The sequence below is a fragment of the Ovis aries genome, chromosome 8 (genome assembly GCF_016772045.2).
Source record: "Ovis aries strain OAR_USU_Benz2616 breed Rambouillet chromosome 8, ARS-UI_Ramb_v3.0, whole genome shotgun sequence".
In the NCBI taxonomy this organism is placed as follows: domain Eukaryota; kingdom Metazoa; phylum Chordata; class Mammalia; order Artiodactyla; family Bovidae; genus Ovis; species Ovis aries.
In genome coordinates, this window is record NC_056061.1 from 18,978,274 (window position 1) to 18,995,090 (window position 16,817).

General features: G+C 41.4%; 1 protein-coding gene across 1 annotated transcript in view; it reads left to right on the forward strand.

The window, feature by feature from the left end:
* The window catches only part of MAN1A1 (mannosidase alpha class 1A member 1), a 171,346-nt gene that overhangs the window by 38,305 nt on the left and 116,224 nt on the right, over positions 1-16,817 (forward strand). Inside the window, exons 3-4 of the mRNA XM_015097327.3 lie at positions 6,401-6,497; positions 9,424-9,539. Of these exons, the coding sequence (XP_014952813.2) occupies positions 6,401-6,497; positions 9,424-9,539 (213 nt within the window). The remainder of the gene's footprint in view (positions 1-6,400; positions 6,498-9,423; positions 9,540-16,817) is intronic.

The following is a 16,817-nucleotide window of genomic DNA, read 5'->3' on the forward strand; positions in this document are numbered from 1 at the left end:
AAGGTCTGCAAGCAGCAAAAAGTCACGGCATTCTAAGTGATGCAAAAGAAAGAATCAGAATGGGAGAGTTCACAACCTTGCTCTTTCTCTGTGCTATGCTGGGCCTCTGCTTCCTACTCTGTAAAATGGGATTAATAGTACCCCAGAGGCATTGCTGCTGCTGCTGCTAAGTTAGTTGTGTCCGACTCTGTGCGACCCCATAGGCGGCAGCCCACCAGGCTCCTCCGTCCCTGGGATTCTCCAGGCAAGAGCACTGGAGTGGGTTGCCATTTCCTTCTCCAATGCATGAAAGGGAAAAGTGAAAGTGAAGTCGCTCAGTTGTGTCTGACTCTTAGCGACCCCATGGACTGCAGCTTACCAGGCTCCTCCACCCATGGGATTTTCCAGGCAAGAGTACTAGAGTGGGGTGCCATTGCCTTCTCTGACCCCAGAGGTGTTAAGGAGGATTAAGTGTGTGGCAGAGCATTACCAGGCTCCTCCCCCAGTGCCTGTAGCTGTGGGACAAAGTTAAGTCACTTTCTTCTTTACAGCTTCTGCACTTGTATGTGTAGAATGGTGTAGGATTTAGAATTACAAATGCTTTCTGAAATGGCAGCTTACCTCTCTTTCAGCAAGAAGAGAATTGCTGAGAGGTATGTGCATAGTGCTTTATACATCTCAGGTCTTGAGGACTCACTAATTCTGGGCAGAGTCAACACCGATGTCCTGACAGGCCCTGAACGGTCAAGAGCAGGCACTGAGGCAACTTGGGCTGGAAGTGGGCCAGGCACTGCTCCCTGAGCTGGGGGGGCAGCCTGGAGGGAAGCGTCATGCCCACAGGCCTGAGAACAGAGTAGTCAGGTCTAGACATGTGCCCTTAAACCTGGGGTTGCAGTGCAGACCGCTGGTCTGTGGGCCATCTGTGGCTCACAGATATTTTTTCCCTTTCACTAGTATACTGTTTTTATTCTAGACCCCTGGAAAACCTAGCTCAAACCTTGAAAGCAAGCTTAGTATTTTTTTTTAAAGAGTATTTCTTTAAATGGCTTTAGCCAGGGCCTTCACTCTTGTTTGGCTAAATTCCCCCATCATTTTCAGTTGCCCTAAACCTGGCCATTCTATTTCTGTCTGGCCCTTGAATTTTCAGTCCTTCTTCGGAGCCCAGAGCAGAGCAGGGCACAAGCCAGGGAGCTGGCCCTGGACCCAGAACCAACAACTGAATGTATTCTATCCCTCTGTCCAGGGGCTGCTGGGTGAAGTACAGGACTGTGTTGAATTTGGAGTGGGCTACAGTCCACGGGGTCACAAAGAGTCAGATGGATACAGCTGAGCACAGCCACACAAACAGCCTTGTGGAAAGGGAGAAAGCAAGTGTTAGTCGCTCAGTCATGTCCAGCTCTTTGCTACCCCATGGACTGGAGCCTGCCAGGTTCTTCTGTCCATGGGGATTCTTGAGGCAAGAATACTGGAGTGGGTTGCCATTTCCTTCTGCAGGGGATCTTCCTGATCCAGAGATCAAACCCAGGTCTCCTGCATTGCAGGTGGATTCTTTACTGTCCGATGGAAAGGGAGAGAGAACTGATGTATTTCAGTTTTGGAAAGAGATAAATTGAGCAAAGTGCTGAATGAGTGTTTTAATCTGATACGGGGTGAATTTGGAAGCTCTCATGGCTGGGAGGGTTCTTTGTGCAGAGCGAGGACAGATAGAAGGTGGGTGGACTCGGACCTTGCCCAGTATACCGTCTTAAGGGGAGAATCTTCCCAGGACTGTCTTAGGCGGCATCCTGGTTCCATTTAGCGTAACAGGGTGCCAAATGCAGTAATTGTGGTAGACTCCAGGCCTGCAGTGTCTGTGAGTGCCGAGTCATACTGTGCTCTGCGTTCTGTGACCTCTCAGTGACACTGACCTCTTCCCTCCCCTGTGAATTTCCCTCCCGCTGAATTGCCCTGTCCACTGTGTGCGTAGCTCTGTGTCCGCTTTCCTTTGCGCTGTTCTTGCTTATCTCTGTTTAAACTCCTGCACCGGGTGGGGCAGTGAGGTGGAGGTCGGCCTGAAAGCCAGGAACACTCTTCAGATGTCTCCCTGTAGCCAGACGTTATCAGATCTGATCTCCTGACCATGATGTGAGGAAGATAATGCTATTCATTTATTTTTTCATGTAGACGGTAATTTTTAGAGCAGCTTTAGGTTCACAGCAAAATTGAGTGGAAAGTGTGGCGTATTCCCATAGATCCCTGCCCTAGCACAACCCAATCCTCCCGCACAGTTAACATCCTGCACTGCAGTGGGATGTTTGTTTCCTTTGATTGTTGTTTTTAAAGATGAGAAACTGAGGGTCTGAGAGATCCGACCGTTAGACAACAGGGCTCCAGCTCCCCCAGCTGAAGCCCGCCTGCCTTGCTCCCTGTGACGGCATCCACAGCACAGAGTCTCCTGGGGGCTCAGTGCTCCTTCTGGTCCTCAGCCTTCTTCCCACAGGAATGTAGGGAGCCGGGCTGCACCAGGTGAGAGGCAGGGCCGGCTCGATCGTTGTCTCGTGTTCACGAATTTAGACGTTGTTTTCCAGTGGGTGAGCAGGGTTTGGCCAAGCTGTGACTTGATTTCTTGAAGTTTACTTTTTATCTTGTTTCCCTGCTGCCATGTCCCTGTTCCACCAAAGATTAAAGACTGAGAGAGTGATCCTAAAAACGTTTTCAGTTGAGATTTTGATCTGGATGTTTCAGAAGTTACTTTCATGTGACAAGTAATGTCAAAGTTTGGTGGAAATTACTGACAGGCTTTTAAAATCAGTTTGTTCAAAGCATCGATTGTAAATGTAAATTTAAGAGCGAAGGCCATCAATTTCTACCTTAAGATTCAACACCCTCCCCCTTTCTCTGCTAGTCCTCAGCTGAACCAAGTGTAGCCTTCCATGTCCTTTGAAATAGCTGGAATGTGAGTGTCTCTGAACTGGTTGTTGTTGTTCAGTCACTCAGTTGTATCCAAGTCTTTGCAACCCCATGGACTGCAGCACGTCAGGTCTCCCTGTCCCTCACCATCTCCCCGAGTTTGTCCAAGTTCATGTCCATTGCATCAATGATACCGTCCAGCCATCTCATCCTCTGACACCCTCTTCTCCTTCTGCCCTCAATTGTTCCCAGCATCAGGGACTTTTCCAATAAGTCAGCTGTTCATATCAGGGGACCAAAATCCTGGAACTTCAGCTTCAGCATCAGTCCTTCCAAAGAGTACTTGGGGTTGACTTCCTGTAAGGTTGATGGGTTTGATCTCCTTGCTGTCTACTGGACTGGTACGTTTGTTTGTTTACACTTAATGGGTATGGAAAGTGGACTCAAGATTAATTGCCTCACTTGGAGTCACACCAATGATGGCAGAGCTCAGATGTAAACCCATTTTTTAAAATGCTTGTACCTGTGACCTGCTCTTATACATTCCTCCGCAGTAAACAAGAGGATTTTTCTAAGAGGACATACCACTGGGCAGTAAGTAAACAGTCTCAGCAGGAAAAGAACCTCATGGAGGAGAGGAAGATAATTCATCAACATTGAGCATTCAGCAGCATTGTTTGCAGTTCTGTAATCCCATGGGCGGAGGAACCTGGTAGGCTGCAGTCCATGGGGTCGCTCAGAGTCAGACATGACTGAGCGACTTCACTTTCACTTTTCACTTTCATGCATTGGAGAAGGAAATGGCAACCCACTCCAGTGTTCTTGCCTGGAGAATCCCAGGGACGGAGGAGCCTGGTGGGCTGCTGCCTATGGGGTCGCACAGAGTCGGACACGACTGAAGTGACTTAGCAGCAGCAGCTCTACAAGCTTGACATAATTCCCCTGGGCACCATGCAAATAACTGACCACCCCCCCACTCCCCCCCCCCCACCCCCGCCCCCGCCGTCTGCTTCCCAGTCTCTCTCTCTCTCCTTGCCTTCCACCTCCCTCATGGTTTCACCCCAGGTGACCAACCACTGGAATCCTTTAACGGGATGGCTCTTCCTCTTTATTTCACAGATTCCTGGAGAAACCGATATTAGAGCTCCATACAGGGCACTTTGACCACACTGTTTTCTCTTTCTTTTCTAACTTTAACGCATAGAAAATCCCATGGGATGAGGAACCCATTTTGAGAAATGGGTCACAGCAGCTTTTGAAATACAGGCAGATAAGCAATTAGTGTCTGATTTTCCCTTAGGGAAAAAAAGATAAGGAAAGTTCATATGTATTACAGTAGTAACTCAGTGAGGTTCTATGCCAGTGGTACATTGTATAAATGGTCGTGTTTGGCTAAACAACAGTCTTCTATAGGAAAGCTTTATGCTGTCTTTGAGTCATTAGTAGTACATGGCAGAGATTTCCATTCAGACCTGGAGTGGAAACAAATCATCGTAACAATTTTTTTTTTTTTCTGTTCTTGTATTAGGTGTATTCCAAAAGCTTTTGGATTTATAAAGTATCTTTGAAACAGGAATAAAGAGTTTACCAAATACAGTGCATTTAATGGGAAGACCAAATCGAACTGAGATGTAATCTCAAGGTGTTTCTGTACCTAGTGTTCATGTACCCTGTCTTTTCAGAGGCTCATTGGTTTCTATTTGTGTGACGTGAGTTTAATTGGGCTCAATATAGACTTAAATTCAGTAGGTGTGCGATTATTCACCCTGTGCGCAGGGTGCCACCACACAGGTCATGCTCATGTAATCCTTACATGCATCCTGTGAGGAATTATCCCAGATTTTCCCATAAAGAAAGCCTGACTCATCCATGATTGTGTGAGTAATTGGTAGTCATTGTAAATCAAGTTATTTTCCCTTTAAACCTAGTATACTTTTCAACAAAATTAATTCATAAGGAGGAAAATCTCTAAAACACCATCGTATACACATTCTGTTGATGGTTAGAAGAGCAACAATCTGGTTCATCATAGGAAGGGTCTGTTGCTGACTCATCAAAGGAAGTATATACAGTGTATGATTAATGCCACTGGCTTTGAAGTCAGGCCAACACAGGGATGAACCCTGGCTCCACAGCTGTGGAGAAATGGCATGACTCTGAGCAAACATGTTTGTGTTGTAACTTCTCAAAGTCTCAATTTTTTCGTCTAGCAAACAGTGACAATACAACGTCATTCAAAGAGTGGTAACAAGAATTGAATACAATACTGAACATAGAGCATTTAGTGGAGTACCCAGCAGACAGTACAGATTTTTTGGTAGCTGTTATTACTAACAGTAGTGGTGAGTTAGGAAGATACTTTACTGATACAGAGTGATTGAAGATAGTGCTTTGTTATTTGGGGGGACATAGGAAGACTTTCTTATTAATAAAATCGTACTGATCTCACTGAAGATTTTTAGTGATAAACAGCCTGTATATAGTATGTATGACTTTAGTGATGCTTTTTAAGATATTTTAAAATACGGAGCCAGATTAGAATATTTCCCCATTATGTGCATATTTTAGTTACTGTTGCTAATGGATTGGGGATAGTGGCATGAATAAATTCCGAACAGGTGAGGAGTCCTCAACCCTTTAAAAAAAAATGTATACAAAAACAGGTGCAGTGTATTCTTGGAGTCATAAAAAGATCTGTACAACTATTCTATAATAGTTATACAACTGTTTTGATAAGCTCTTAGAGAATAATTTCTTTCCTTGACTATTATTCATTTTCTACTATAGTTAATATCTAGCATAATAGGTCAGAGCTTAGTTTCTAAGCCAGGAATAGTTGATTGATTTTCATTATATGTAAGTAAACTAATTTTGTTAAAATTAATAAAATTTGAAAATGAAAAATGTATACAGCTAATTTATGGCAGAGAGTTTTGGACTTTAAAAACATTCCTAGTACAAGACATCTAGGTTGGGAATATATAGAATTAGCTTCTTTTTTTCATTTCCTATATTTATTTAAAAATATTTCTCCATATAGTCTTGGTCAAGATACATCAGTGTTTAAAGTAATAACTTTGGATGTCTGTACACTAAGTACAGAGAACTTTTTGCAAGAAAAGGGGGAATTTTAAGTATACAATCCTTACAGATTTTATGCATTATGAGGATGAAATAGATAAATGAATGATTTATCTACTTAGACTTATCTATTAAGAATGATTCACCCTTTTATGATAAACTATCTGTTGCTGGGAACTGACTTTTGAAAATGATATGTATTAATATGTGAAATAAGATTAAATGGATTTAAAAAGTCTCCATTTGTAGACATAAAGGGATGATGTGTATTTGTATGTTATGTGTGTGTTCCAGCTTATTCATACCATTGTCCCCCTTTTAATTATCATCATCCTTTTAACTGAGCAGTGAGTTTTAGTGTTTTAACCTTTAGATCTTCGATGTATGATCTATCTTGCAGCAAAAACGTCTCAAATTCAAATTATAATCCCATTTTTATTTCTTTTCTCAGATGATGAAACATGCTTGGAAAAATTATAAACGTTATGCCTGGGGTAAAAATGAACTGAAGCCTGTATCAAAAGGAGGCCATTCAAGCAGTTTGTTTGGTGAGTAGTATGTGCTTTGGCTCATTCCTGGCAGTAACTTCTCTCCAATCGACTGCACTTGTGGGTGGTGGAGAAAGTCTGTGTGACCCTCCAGATTGTGTTGCTAGGAGACTTGTACACCTGATGGAGTTGTCTGCAGGGGTTGTGCATAGTGTGTCCTTCAGACATAGCACTGACTGCACTTTGGAACCACCTGCGTCCCTTAAAAAATACTGATGCCTGGGGCACACTTCCAGAGATCCTTATTTAATGGGCATGGGCACAGTATCCTGATTTTTAGCTCCCATGTGGTACATAGCAGAGGAGTATTTGTTGGCTGCATTAACTGCTTCCTGTCAGATAAAAGCTGTGTCTTTATCAATAAGCTGGCCGAGGCAGCCAGCCGTGGTGACCTTCACTGTGTCTCAGTGACTCTCAGCTTTGGCTCTGAATTCCTCTTGTTTGTGAGAGAAAGGGAGGATGGAGTCATCTGTTACATGAACTTCCATTCATCCACTTTGGCATCATTTTATTGCTTTGGGTCCTCACAGTCTGCTGCTGTGATTAATACCTTCTCCACGTATTAATAACATTCACGTAGTGGAGGTGCAGAAGCTAAGTAACAGAAGTGTTAGATGGATTCCTTGGGTCACAGAGCTCCCCAGCGCCCTTCTCCCTGAACTCCATTCCTCTTCAGTTCTCACAGTTTGGTCTGTAAGTAACAGGATGAAAGGCGGGGGGAGGATGTGAATCTTGGTCTGATACTTCTGAAATCACCATGGAAAAGGTGATGTTCTATCTTTTAACTGAAGCTGTTATATCATCGTGTGTGCTGAGTCACTTCAGTTGTGTCTGACTCTTTGCCACCCTGTGGACTTGTAGCCCACCAGGCTTCTCTGTCAATGGGATTCTCCAGGCAAGAATACTGGAGTGGGTTGCCATGCCCTCCTCCAGGGGATCTTTCTGACCCAGGGATCAGACCTGCATCTTTCACATCTCCTGCACTGGCAGGCAGGTTCTTTACCACTAGCGCCACCCGGGAAGCCCCCTGTTAAATAGATCACATTCTGTAACAAATAACAGTATCAGCTGACCCTAGGTGCCACAGTGCCATTTGTGCATCTTCTCATTTGATCCCTGTTATTACATGCATTTTATAGATGAGAAATATGAAACTGAGAGAACAGCTTGCCCAGTGCTAGCCATCTACTAACTGGCTGAACTGGTACTTGAACCCACATGTGACTGGCTAAGGTCAGAGTCTGCTCCTAATCACCCCACTATACTTTTCCATTTATTTAGGACTTTGCATTTGTTTGGCTCCCTTTCCAGCACTGTTATTAATAAACACAAATCTTTGCAAAGTTTATGACCTAGTGCAGAAGACGTATGTACAGATAGTGAATTACCAAAGGACTGGGTGGATTCTTTGAATTGTGGTGTTGGAGAAGACTCTTCAGAGTCCCTTGGACTACAAGGAGATCCATCCAAACCATTCTAAAGGAAACCAGTCCTGAATATTCATTGGAAGGACTGATGCTAAAGCTGAAACTCCAATACTTTGGCCACCTGAGGCAAAGAACTGACTCGTTTTGAAAAAGCTCTGATGCTAGGAAAGATTGAAGACGGGAGAAGGGGACGACAGAGGATGAGATGGTTGGATGGCATCACTGACTCAATGGACACAAGTTTGAGTAAACTCCAGGAGTTAGTGATGGACAGGGAGGCCTGGCATGCTGCAGTCCATGGGGTTGCAAAGATTCAGACACGACTGAGCAACTGAACTGGACTGGGTAGATTCAGTAGATAATCATTGGAAGTTGTGAAAAACAGTAGACACTCTGGTAGGGAGAAGGACATTGCAGGAACAGTTAGGGAGCACTGGATGAGTAGGGGGAAAGGCTGGTTGGTTCATCACAGCAACTCACTTTAGACGTGAAAAGAATCAAACCTGGAGTGGTAGCAGTACATGTGGCTTCAGATAATTCTAAAGTATGTTTGAGGACGTAGTGACCAGTTAACATGGGTGATGGTAAATAAAGAGAGAAACCCAGACACTTTATGCAGACTCAGAGTTCTTAATTTTTTTTATTGCTTACTATAACTTAAAAAAAAATAATTCCAGTTTTGCTTTTATCTCTATGAAAGTTGTTCATACCATTAAGAAGTCTTTTAGTTGTAAATTTGCCATAATCTTTATCGAAGAGATTCTGTAGTTCTGTGTTAATACAGTGATGATTTTTAAATTTATTGTTAAGCCTTAAAAACATTCTGAGTCTTTCAGCATGGAATGCGGAGGTGAATAAGACATGACTTCTCTATTTTGAGGAACTTCACAGACTGAAAGGAGATGCATATATGTAGGAACAGTGGGAGATAGAAAGTGATGAGTGAAAGAGCAATGTAAAGTCTTCCTGCTGAGGGAGTTGAGAGGAAATAAATGAGAGTCAGGCCTGGTTAGGACATGGGAGGAGAGGTTAGGATCAGTCAGAGCTGCAGAGAGGGGGTTGAATTCCAGTTTTGAGTAATGGTTTCTTAGAGCTATCACTAAACAATTTTAGATCTAATTATAATTAAAACAGTTTTGTGCAGGTGCACTTTGATGTAATTACATTAAAATTAATACGTGTATTGCTCCTTGGTTTCAGGTCTTTTTTTTTTTTTTGCTAGAGAATGTGATCACAAATGAAATTTGTAAGAGATTTGTTTTCTGCAACTCAGAAAAGACTTTAAAGATTAGTGTACCAGTCTATAGCCTGTGATAATTTTTAGTTTGGTTTGATACAACTTTTTCTAAAGTTCACTGAAAGAACTTTAGACTGTGTTCAATATTCTTATTTACTAATAAATTCAGTATTACTCACTTCCTGTCCAAGGTATGCTCAGTGTGGATGTATGGATCTGTCAAAGGTGTTTTATTGAGTAAATATTTTTCTGATATTTTCAGGTAATATCCAAGGAGCAACAATAGTAGATGCCCTGGATACACTTTTTATTATGAATATGAAAGATGAATTTGAAGAGGCTCAAGCATGGGTTGAAGAAAATCTAAATTTTAATGTGGTAAGTTAAACAAAAGCTGCCTGTTCAGTTCTTAAATCTCAGTTAACATGGATAAATTCTCCTGTGGGGCAAATTATTGTGTTGTACCCTAGCAGAAACAAATAATGCAATTTTAAATAGTATCATACTATATTCTTAACTTTCTCTCCCTTCCTTACTACACAAATACATCTTTTTTTTTTTTGGCAAATTAAGAGTAAGAATGAAGAAATTAATATTTATTAAGACCTACACGTGCCAAGTATTCTTGTTCAAGTCCCACAGTAACCCCAAGAAATGAGTATTATTTTCACACCTTCACAGATTAGAAATAAGAGCCTCGGGGCTTCTCTAGACCACACAGATAGTTGTACATCAGAGCTGTGAGCCCCACAAAAGCCTTGTGCTTCTGCGCTGCGCCATGGTGCAATATTGCGACTTTGTTAGATGAACCTTTGTTAGCTAGAACCCAGGGTGTTATATGGTAAGCTGCAGTTCAATGAAAGACCACAAGAGAAATTGAAATAGAGAGGTTTATTACTTAACAGGTCCTGAAAAGGTACATGACTCACCTCCAGGGGCCACACAGGGAGGCCGAGTATGGACAGAGAGGACCTGGGGCACATGCCTTTGTGACGGTAGATCGAGTGCTTCAGGGTTCCGAAGGTAAGGCCGAATTGGTCAATTCAAACCAACTTAGTAGGCTCCAGCAAGGTCTTTTCTGAAGGGCACACAGAGGGCGGGCCCTGGGGGTGGGGGAAACATGATCACAAGAGGGAGTCCTACCAGGAACTGACATTTACTTGTGACCCTGGGGCTGTTATCAAGGGCACACTCTGGCCTGAGGGACTGCTGCTGCTGCTAAGTCACTTCAGTCGTGTCTGACTCTGTGCAACCCCATAGACGGCAGCCCACCAGGCTCCCCCATCCCTGGGATTCTCCTGAGGGGCCAGTGTTCATTTAAAGCCCCTGCCAGCCACTTAGCCGAACTAAATGGATGCCGAGTCAGTAATACCGTGAAGAAGCTTATCTGACCACACCATATGCATCCAGCTTCAGCTGCGTCCACTTTCCCATAAATAAGGCTTTAAACTTTGTTGATTGTAGACCTGTTTTTTTGGCTGTACCACGGGGCTTGCAGGATCTTAGTACCCAGACCAGGGATCTAACCTGTGCCCACTGCTGTGGATGCACGGAGTCCTAGTCACTGGATGGCCAGGGAATTCCCCAAATAAACTTTTATCAGTTTCTATATGAAATATTTTTAAAATTTTGTACACATGCTATCATTTTTAGTAAATCTTAGTACCCACTGTACATCAAGGAAAAGATTCATAATTATGGGTAGTGAACATTTCGTGATAGTTTGGGACTACATCTTGTCAGAGCAAATCTTATTCCACAGTCCCTCCTTTACCCTCGTAATGAGATTAACAAAGAACTTGTTTTCAGAACAGGAAAAGTTGGCCCTGGTGATTTTTAGTCATTCACTTACGTTTGCATCATCGGTATGTTTTTAAGTTGAGTTACATGCGCATACCCACACACATACTTTTTTCCAGATTCCTTTCCATTATAGTTTATTACAAAATACTAAAAAGAGTTCCCTGGGCTATACAGTAAGTCCTTGTTGTTTTTTTTATATACAGTAGTATGTGTCTCTTAATCCCAAATTCCTAGTTTCTCCCTCCCCCTTTCTCCTTTGATAACTAGAAGTTTGTTTTCTGTGTCTGTGAGTCTGTTTCTGATTCATAAGTTCATTTGTATCATTTTTTTAGATTCCACATATAAATGATATCATGTGGTATTTGACTTATTTCACTGTATTATGTTTAATCTGAGATTACTTTGCAGAAATTCTTATAAGTCTCTTTCTATCTGCTAAGCATTTGCTAATATCTGTAAATCCCCGTAGCCAGGCACGAGTACCATGCTGTATGTTGAGAATGGACAGAGAAAGTGTGTCTCCCTGCTGACCCCTCTGCATTGTGGAGCTCTTCTCACCAGCACCATCCAGAGTATTAAAGGCAGCATAACACTGAGTCCTTTTCCTGCCTCTTTGAATTAAAAACATATTCCTGTCCCTCTAATTAATTGCCATAAATAGCCCACTTTGGAAATCACTGAGTTAAAGAATCAGATGAGTTTGTGTTTAGTCTGCCTATAACTGAATTTAGAATATAAAAGACACAGTATTCCAACATAAAGGGACCTTGGAAATTGACGTGTTCTGTCTTTTTAATTTAAATATGAAAAAACAAGCTCAAGGATTGAGTGATTTTGTAAGATTCTATGGCTTTTTGGTTGGATATGACCTGTGGTAGCTCAGATATAACTAGTAGACCTGAGTTTGAAAAATTAAGGCAATGAACCAAAAGGTTTCTTTCTGAGGATTTTTCCAGTAGTCCTATATGAATGTGAGAGTTGGACCACAAAGAAGGCTGAGCACCAAAGAATTGATGCCTTTAAACTGTGGTGCTAGAGAAGACTCTTGAAAGTCCCTTGGACAGCAAGGAGATCAAATCAATGAATCCTAAAGGAGATCAACCCTGAATAATCATTGGAAGGACTGATGTTAAAGCTCCAGTACTTTGCCCACCTGATGCTAAGAGCTGACTCATTGGAAAAGACCCTGATGCTGGGAAAGACTGAAGGCAGGAGGAGAAGGGGACGACAGAGGATGAGATGGTTCGATGGCATCACCGACTCAATGGACATGAGTTGGAGCAAACTCCAGGAGATGGTGAAGGACAGGGAGGCCTGTTGTGCTTCAGTTCATGGGGCTGCAAAGAGTCGGATACACCTTAGCAACTGAACAACAAAAGCAGTTCTTTCTTAATAGTATTTTTGCCCTGCCACGTTATTTTTGCGTAAACTCAGCTACCTACTGGTAAAGAACTATGGACTGTCTTCGACTATATATGGAGGAGAGAATGGAGAATGTATTCCCTCCCCATCCTCTCTTCCGGAAAAGGAGGAGAATGAGACCTCGATTCTTCCAGGAGAGTAGACCTTGGTGACACAGGCTAAAGAGTGTGCAGGTTCCTTGTTTGGCACTTATGCCTTAGCTGCCCAGAAGTTTCCCCGAACACTGCAGCAGTTCTTGGCTTTTCCTGTCCAGTGGTAGTCTGAGAAACCCTGAAATCATTTATTTAAAAGGGTGAAGCACAAAAGCCTCACACAGTAATAGTCAAGGTAACAGAAGGCAGTTGGCTGGCCTCAGACCATGACCAGGTGACATGGATGTGCTCCATGGACCGTAGGAGCCTGTGAGGAGGCAAAGGGAATCTAATAGGGGCTATCAGGCTATTTAGAACTTACGAAGAGCAAATTCTTTGACTTCCTTGCTTGTCAGGTAAAGGAATTAGACTATCAGTTGAATGATGCCTAAGATACTGTGCTTTGTTTCTTTAAAATTGTATTTTTGTATTTCTGTAAGATTTTCTTTAATGACTTCACAGACTTTTATATAAAATATAATTTAGAACTGTTATTGATAATCTTGGGCTATACCCTTCAAAATATACTTTAAAAACCATAGCCACGGGTCTCAAATTTCAGTTTATTTTACTATTCCTAATGTGAGAGGTCTTGAAACGTATTTTTTGCAGTTCTCTCTTTGAGTATTCAATCTATGGCGTTGCAAAGAGTTGGACACAACTGGGTGACTGAACAACAACTTTGGGTATTGCTATATTTTTCTTTAAAAATATAAAAGTTTATCAGTAACATCCAAATGATAATACTTCCCATATTAAAATTAATAACACATATAAATTCAGGACAACTATATTGATTTAAAGTGCTCCAGCTGCAGTCTTCTAGTTGGTTTTATTATGTCCCATAAAAGAATCTTTCCTGTATTCAGTTGTTCTACCCAGAGATTCTGGCAATTGTGTCAACAATTATAGTTTTCTTTCTGAAAATGCTGAAAACATTGTTCCATTTATGTAAAGGAAGGAGAAATTGGAAAAGTTAGACAGAAAACTTATTTTTATGGATAACATATAGTATCATTCCAGCCTGGATAAATTATTGCTTGTTTTCAAATTAACGCTTTTCCCTGATAAGGTATTTTAATTGACAGTATAAAGGTAATGCAAAAAAAAGTTAATGCATCCAAACTTATCGCAAGGGAAAAATAAGAACGAAACTGAAATAGAACCACTGTTGTTGAGAGTTGTTTTATCTTGTGGTGCTCCTGAGTATAAACAAATCTTACAGTCAAGAATAAATTTGTTTATATGTGAAATATTCAATTTGCATCACTTACAGGTATAAAGTACGTGTTTTTTTATTGGTTTATACTGTCATTAACCAAAACTCATTTTCTTTTAATTAAGGCATAGCAAGTTGATGAATCTGCATACTTGGTAGTACAAAGTTCAAATGGCTGTAACAACTGACTTAAATCACTGAGATAATCTATAGGATCGAGGGCTTCAGGTAGAGCTTTGTATTTATTCCAGTTGTCTAAAGGCACAAAGGTCTGGGAAGAAAACTATAAGGGTAGACTCTGGTGGCTGAGTTTTCTGGTTTTAATTCAAAGTAATCCTAAGACAAGGAATCTGAAGCAGATCCTCGGCTACTTATTACTCATTCATTAATTCATGCATGTATTAATTATATACTAATTACCTTTTAAAAAACCTTTTAGTTTGTGTTGGAGAACAGCTCATTAACAATGTTGTGATATTTTCAGGTGAACGCCCAAAGGCATTCAGCCTTATATATACATGTATACATTTTTCCCGAAACTCCCCTCCCATCCATGCTGCCACGTAACATTGAACAGAGTTCCATGTGCTATACAGTAGGTTCTTTTTAGTTATCCATTTTAAACTTAGCTATAGTAATTACCTTTTAATTGTCAAGTTCTTACCCTAATGAAGCTTATAATCTAGCAGGAATAATAGTCAAATTACCTAGCTCAGGCCAGGTTTTTTAGGAAATGAAGAAAGGACAAAGGAAATTACTATTTAAAGAGTACTGAGACATACAGAGTATTAATGCGAGGTGATTTTTTTTTCATAGATTACCTGATTTAATCTTTGTGACACATTACAGGGGGTAAGTGGTGTTTTCCCTATTTTTATAGATGAAGAGGTAACTAATTAATCTGCTGCAAATCATGCATTAGATAAGACCTGTGCTTTTTAATAAGATCATGCCTAACTCAGTACCGTTTTTAGCGGAAAGGAACTGCCAAGAGTTGAGAAACATAGGCAGCCAAAGAATCTGAGTCCCTCAAAAGTAGGCATGTAATCTTGATATCTCAGTACTCATTAGGATGTATCATTCCATAGGTATTCACTAAAGATTAATGAAATGATGAGATGTTGTTACCTTGTCCTACTTGCTGACAAACTGTGCCAGACTCAGCTAGGAGAGAGTCTGACGTGGAACATGGGTAGAACATGGAGTATGACACTGTGCTGTGCCATATTTTTAAATAGTTAGAAATGATCCGCAGTTCAGGTGCAAGTGATGTGCTTGTTTTTCCCTAACCTACTTCCAGAACAGGTTTTTGGTGGCTCCTGATACGGAAGGATCATTAACCTAAGAACAAATGATCGGGAGTTTCATATTTAGGCCTTTGCAGACTCAGTTCTGAACTTCCTCCTCTCTGCTGCTGCTAAGTCGCTTCAGTCGTGTCTGACTCTGTGCGACCCTATAGACGGCAGCTCACCAGGCTGCCCCGTCCCTGGGATTCTCCAGGCAAGATCACTGGAGTGGGTTGCCATTTCCTTCTCCAGTGCATGAAAGGGAAAAGTGAAAGGGAAGTCGCTCAGTCATGTCTGACTCTTAGCGACCCCATGGACTGCAGCCTACCAGGCTCCTCGTCCATGGGATTTTCCAGGCAAGAGTACTGGAGTGGGGTGCCATTGCCTTCTCCTTCCTCCTCTCTACTATGACTTTAAAGAAGTATTGATCACCTAGATGCTTCCATGAGGAATATTGATAACTGACTTCCATAATGAATTTTATGTCATAGACATTTTCTCCGTATAACAATTTCTTGTATAAACCCTCAGTAAAAATCGAAACTATATTAAAATTATTATTAAAAAGCCTTTTCCTGCATTGAGGTAAAGTGATATCTCTGTATGAGAGGATGAGCTTTGAGAATGACTAAGCTAATGATTAGCTTGTTCCAGACCCTAACTAGCAACACAGTGAGACTGATCTTTGGCAAACACTTGAATTGTGCTTTTTAATTGTAATGAACACCATATGTTTTAGATAACAGAGGTATTGGTAGCAACAGTGACTGTATTTTTTAAAGATCCAGATTATTCTCTTACACAATTGGAATGCCATCCTACTTTTTAGAAAATAAGCTGTAGGGTTCTCTATCTGAAGGTTGTAAATTGACCTCAAGAAGCAAATTGGGATCTCTTCAAGTGCCTGAATGAGTCCTTGGCTTAGGTCCAGAGCTCCATACCATGGAGTATAAGAGAAGTGACCTTTGCCTTAGTATTGCTTTTATAAAAGCTCTGTTTTCGAGCAGCCTTTACAGCCGATGGTGTAGATAACTGAGTTAATTATCCTGTCATATGGAGCTGTTCAGTGTTTTCTCTCTGAACGCTAATCACTGTCTGCCAGAGGAGATGATTTCGGTTTTGGCTGTAAGGATACTGAGCTATGATCCCTCTGACAGTAATCAGTGATAGAGTGGACTGCTACTTGAGGGCCTTTCTGGACCTGCTTGGTAAAACTAACCTATTAACAGAGAGAAGAAGGTGATTTGCCTATCTTTGTTGCCCGAAGAATTTGTACTTTGTTCATCTTAAGAGGTCTATCATGTTACTTAAACATGAAGTTAAAAGCTGCTTGGACACATATTATACTAAGCTATACTGTTTAATATTGTAATTTAATCTATTAAGAGGAAATGTAATCTTTAAGATGTTACTACAACACACACTTTGAAGTACCACATACAAGTGAATGTGTATGCTAAGCCTAAACATAGACAAAGCTTATGGGTAGTTACCTGTCTTGAAAAGTCTAATGCTGTTTCCACTGTAAGTGGATAAAGCATAGTTGATCAGATAAACATAAATATAAGATAAAGCATAGTTGTTCAGTTGCTCAGCCTGTCCCACTCTTTGCGACCCCATGGACTGCAGCATGCCAGGCTTCTCTGTCCTTCACTATCTTTGTGAGTTTGTTCAAACTCATGCCCATTGAGTCAGTGATGCCATCCAACCATCTCATCCTCTGTTGCCCCCTTCTCTTCCTCTCCTCAATATTTTCCAGCATCAGCGACTTTTCCAGTGAGTTAGCTCTTCGCAT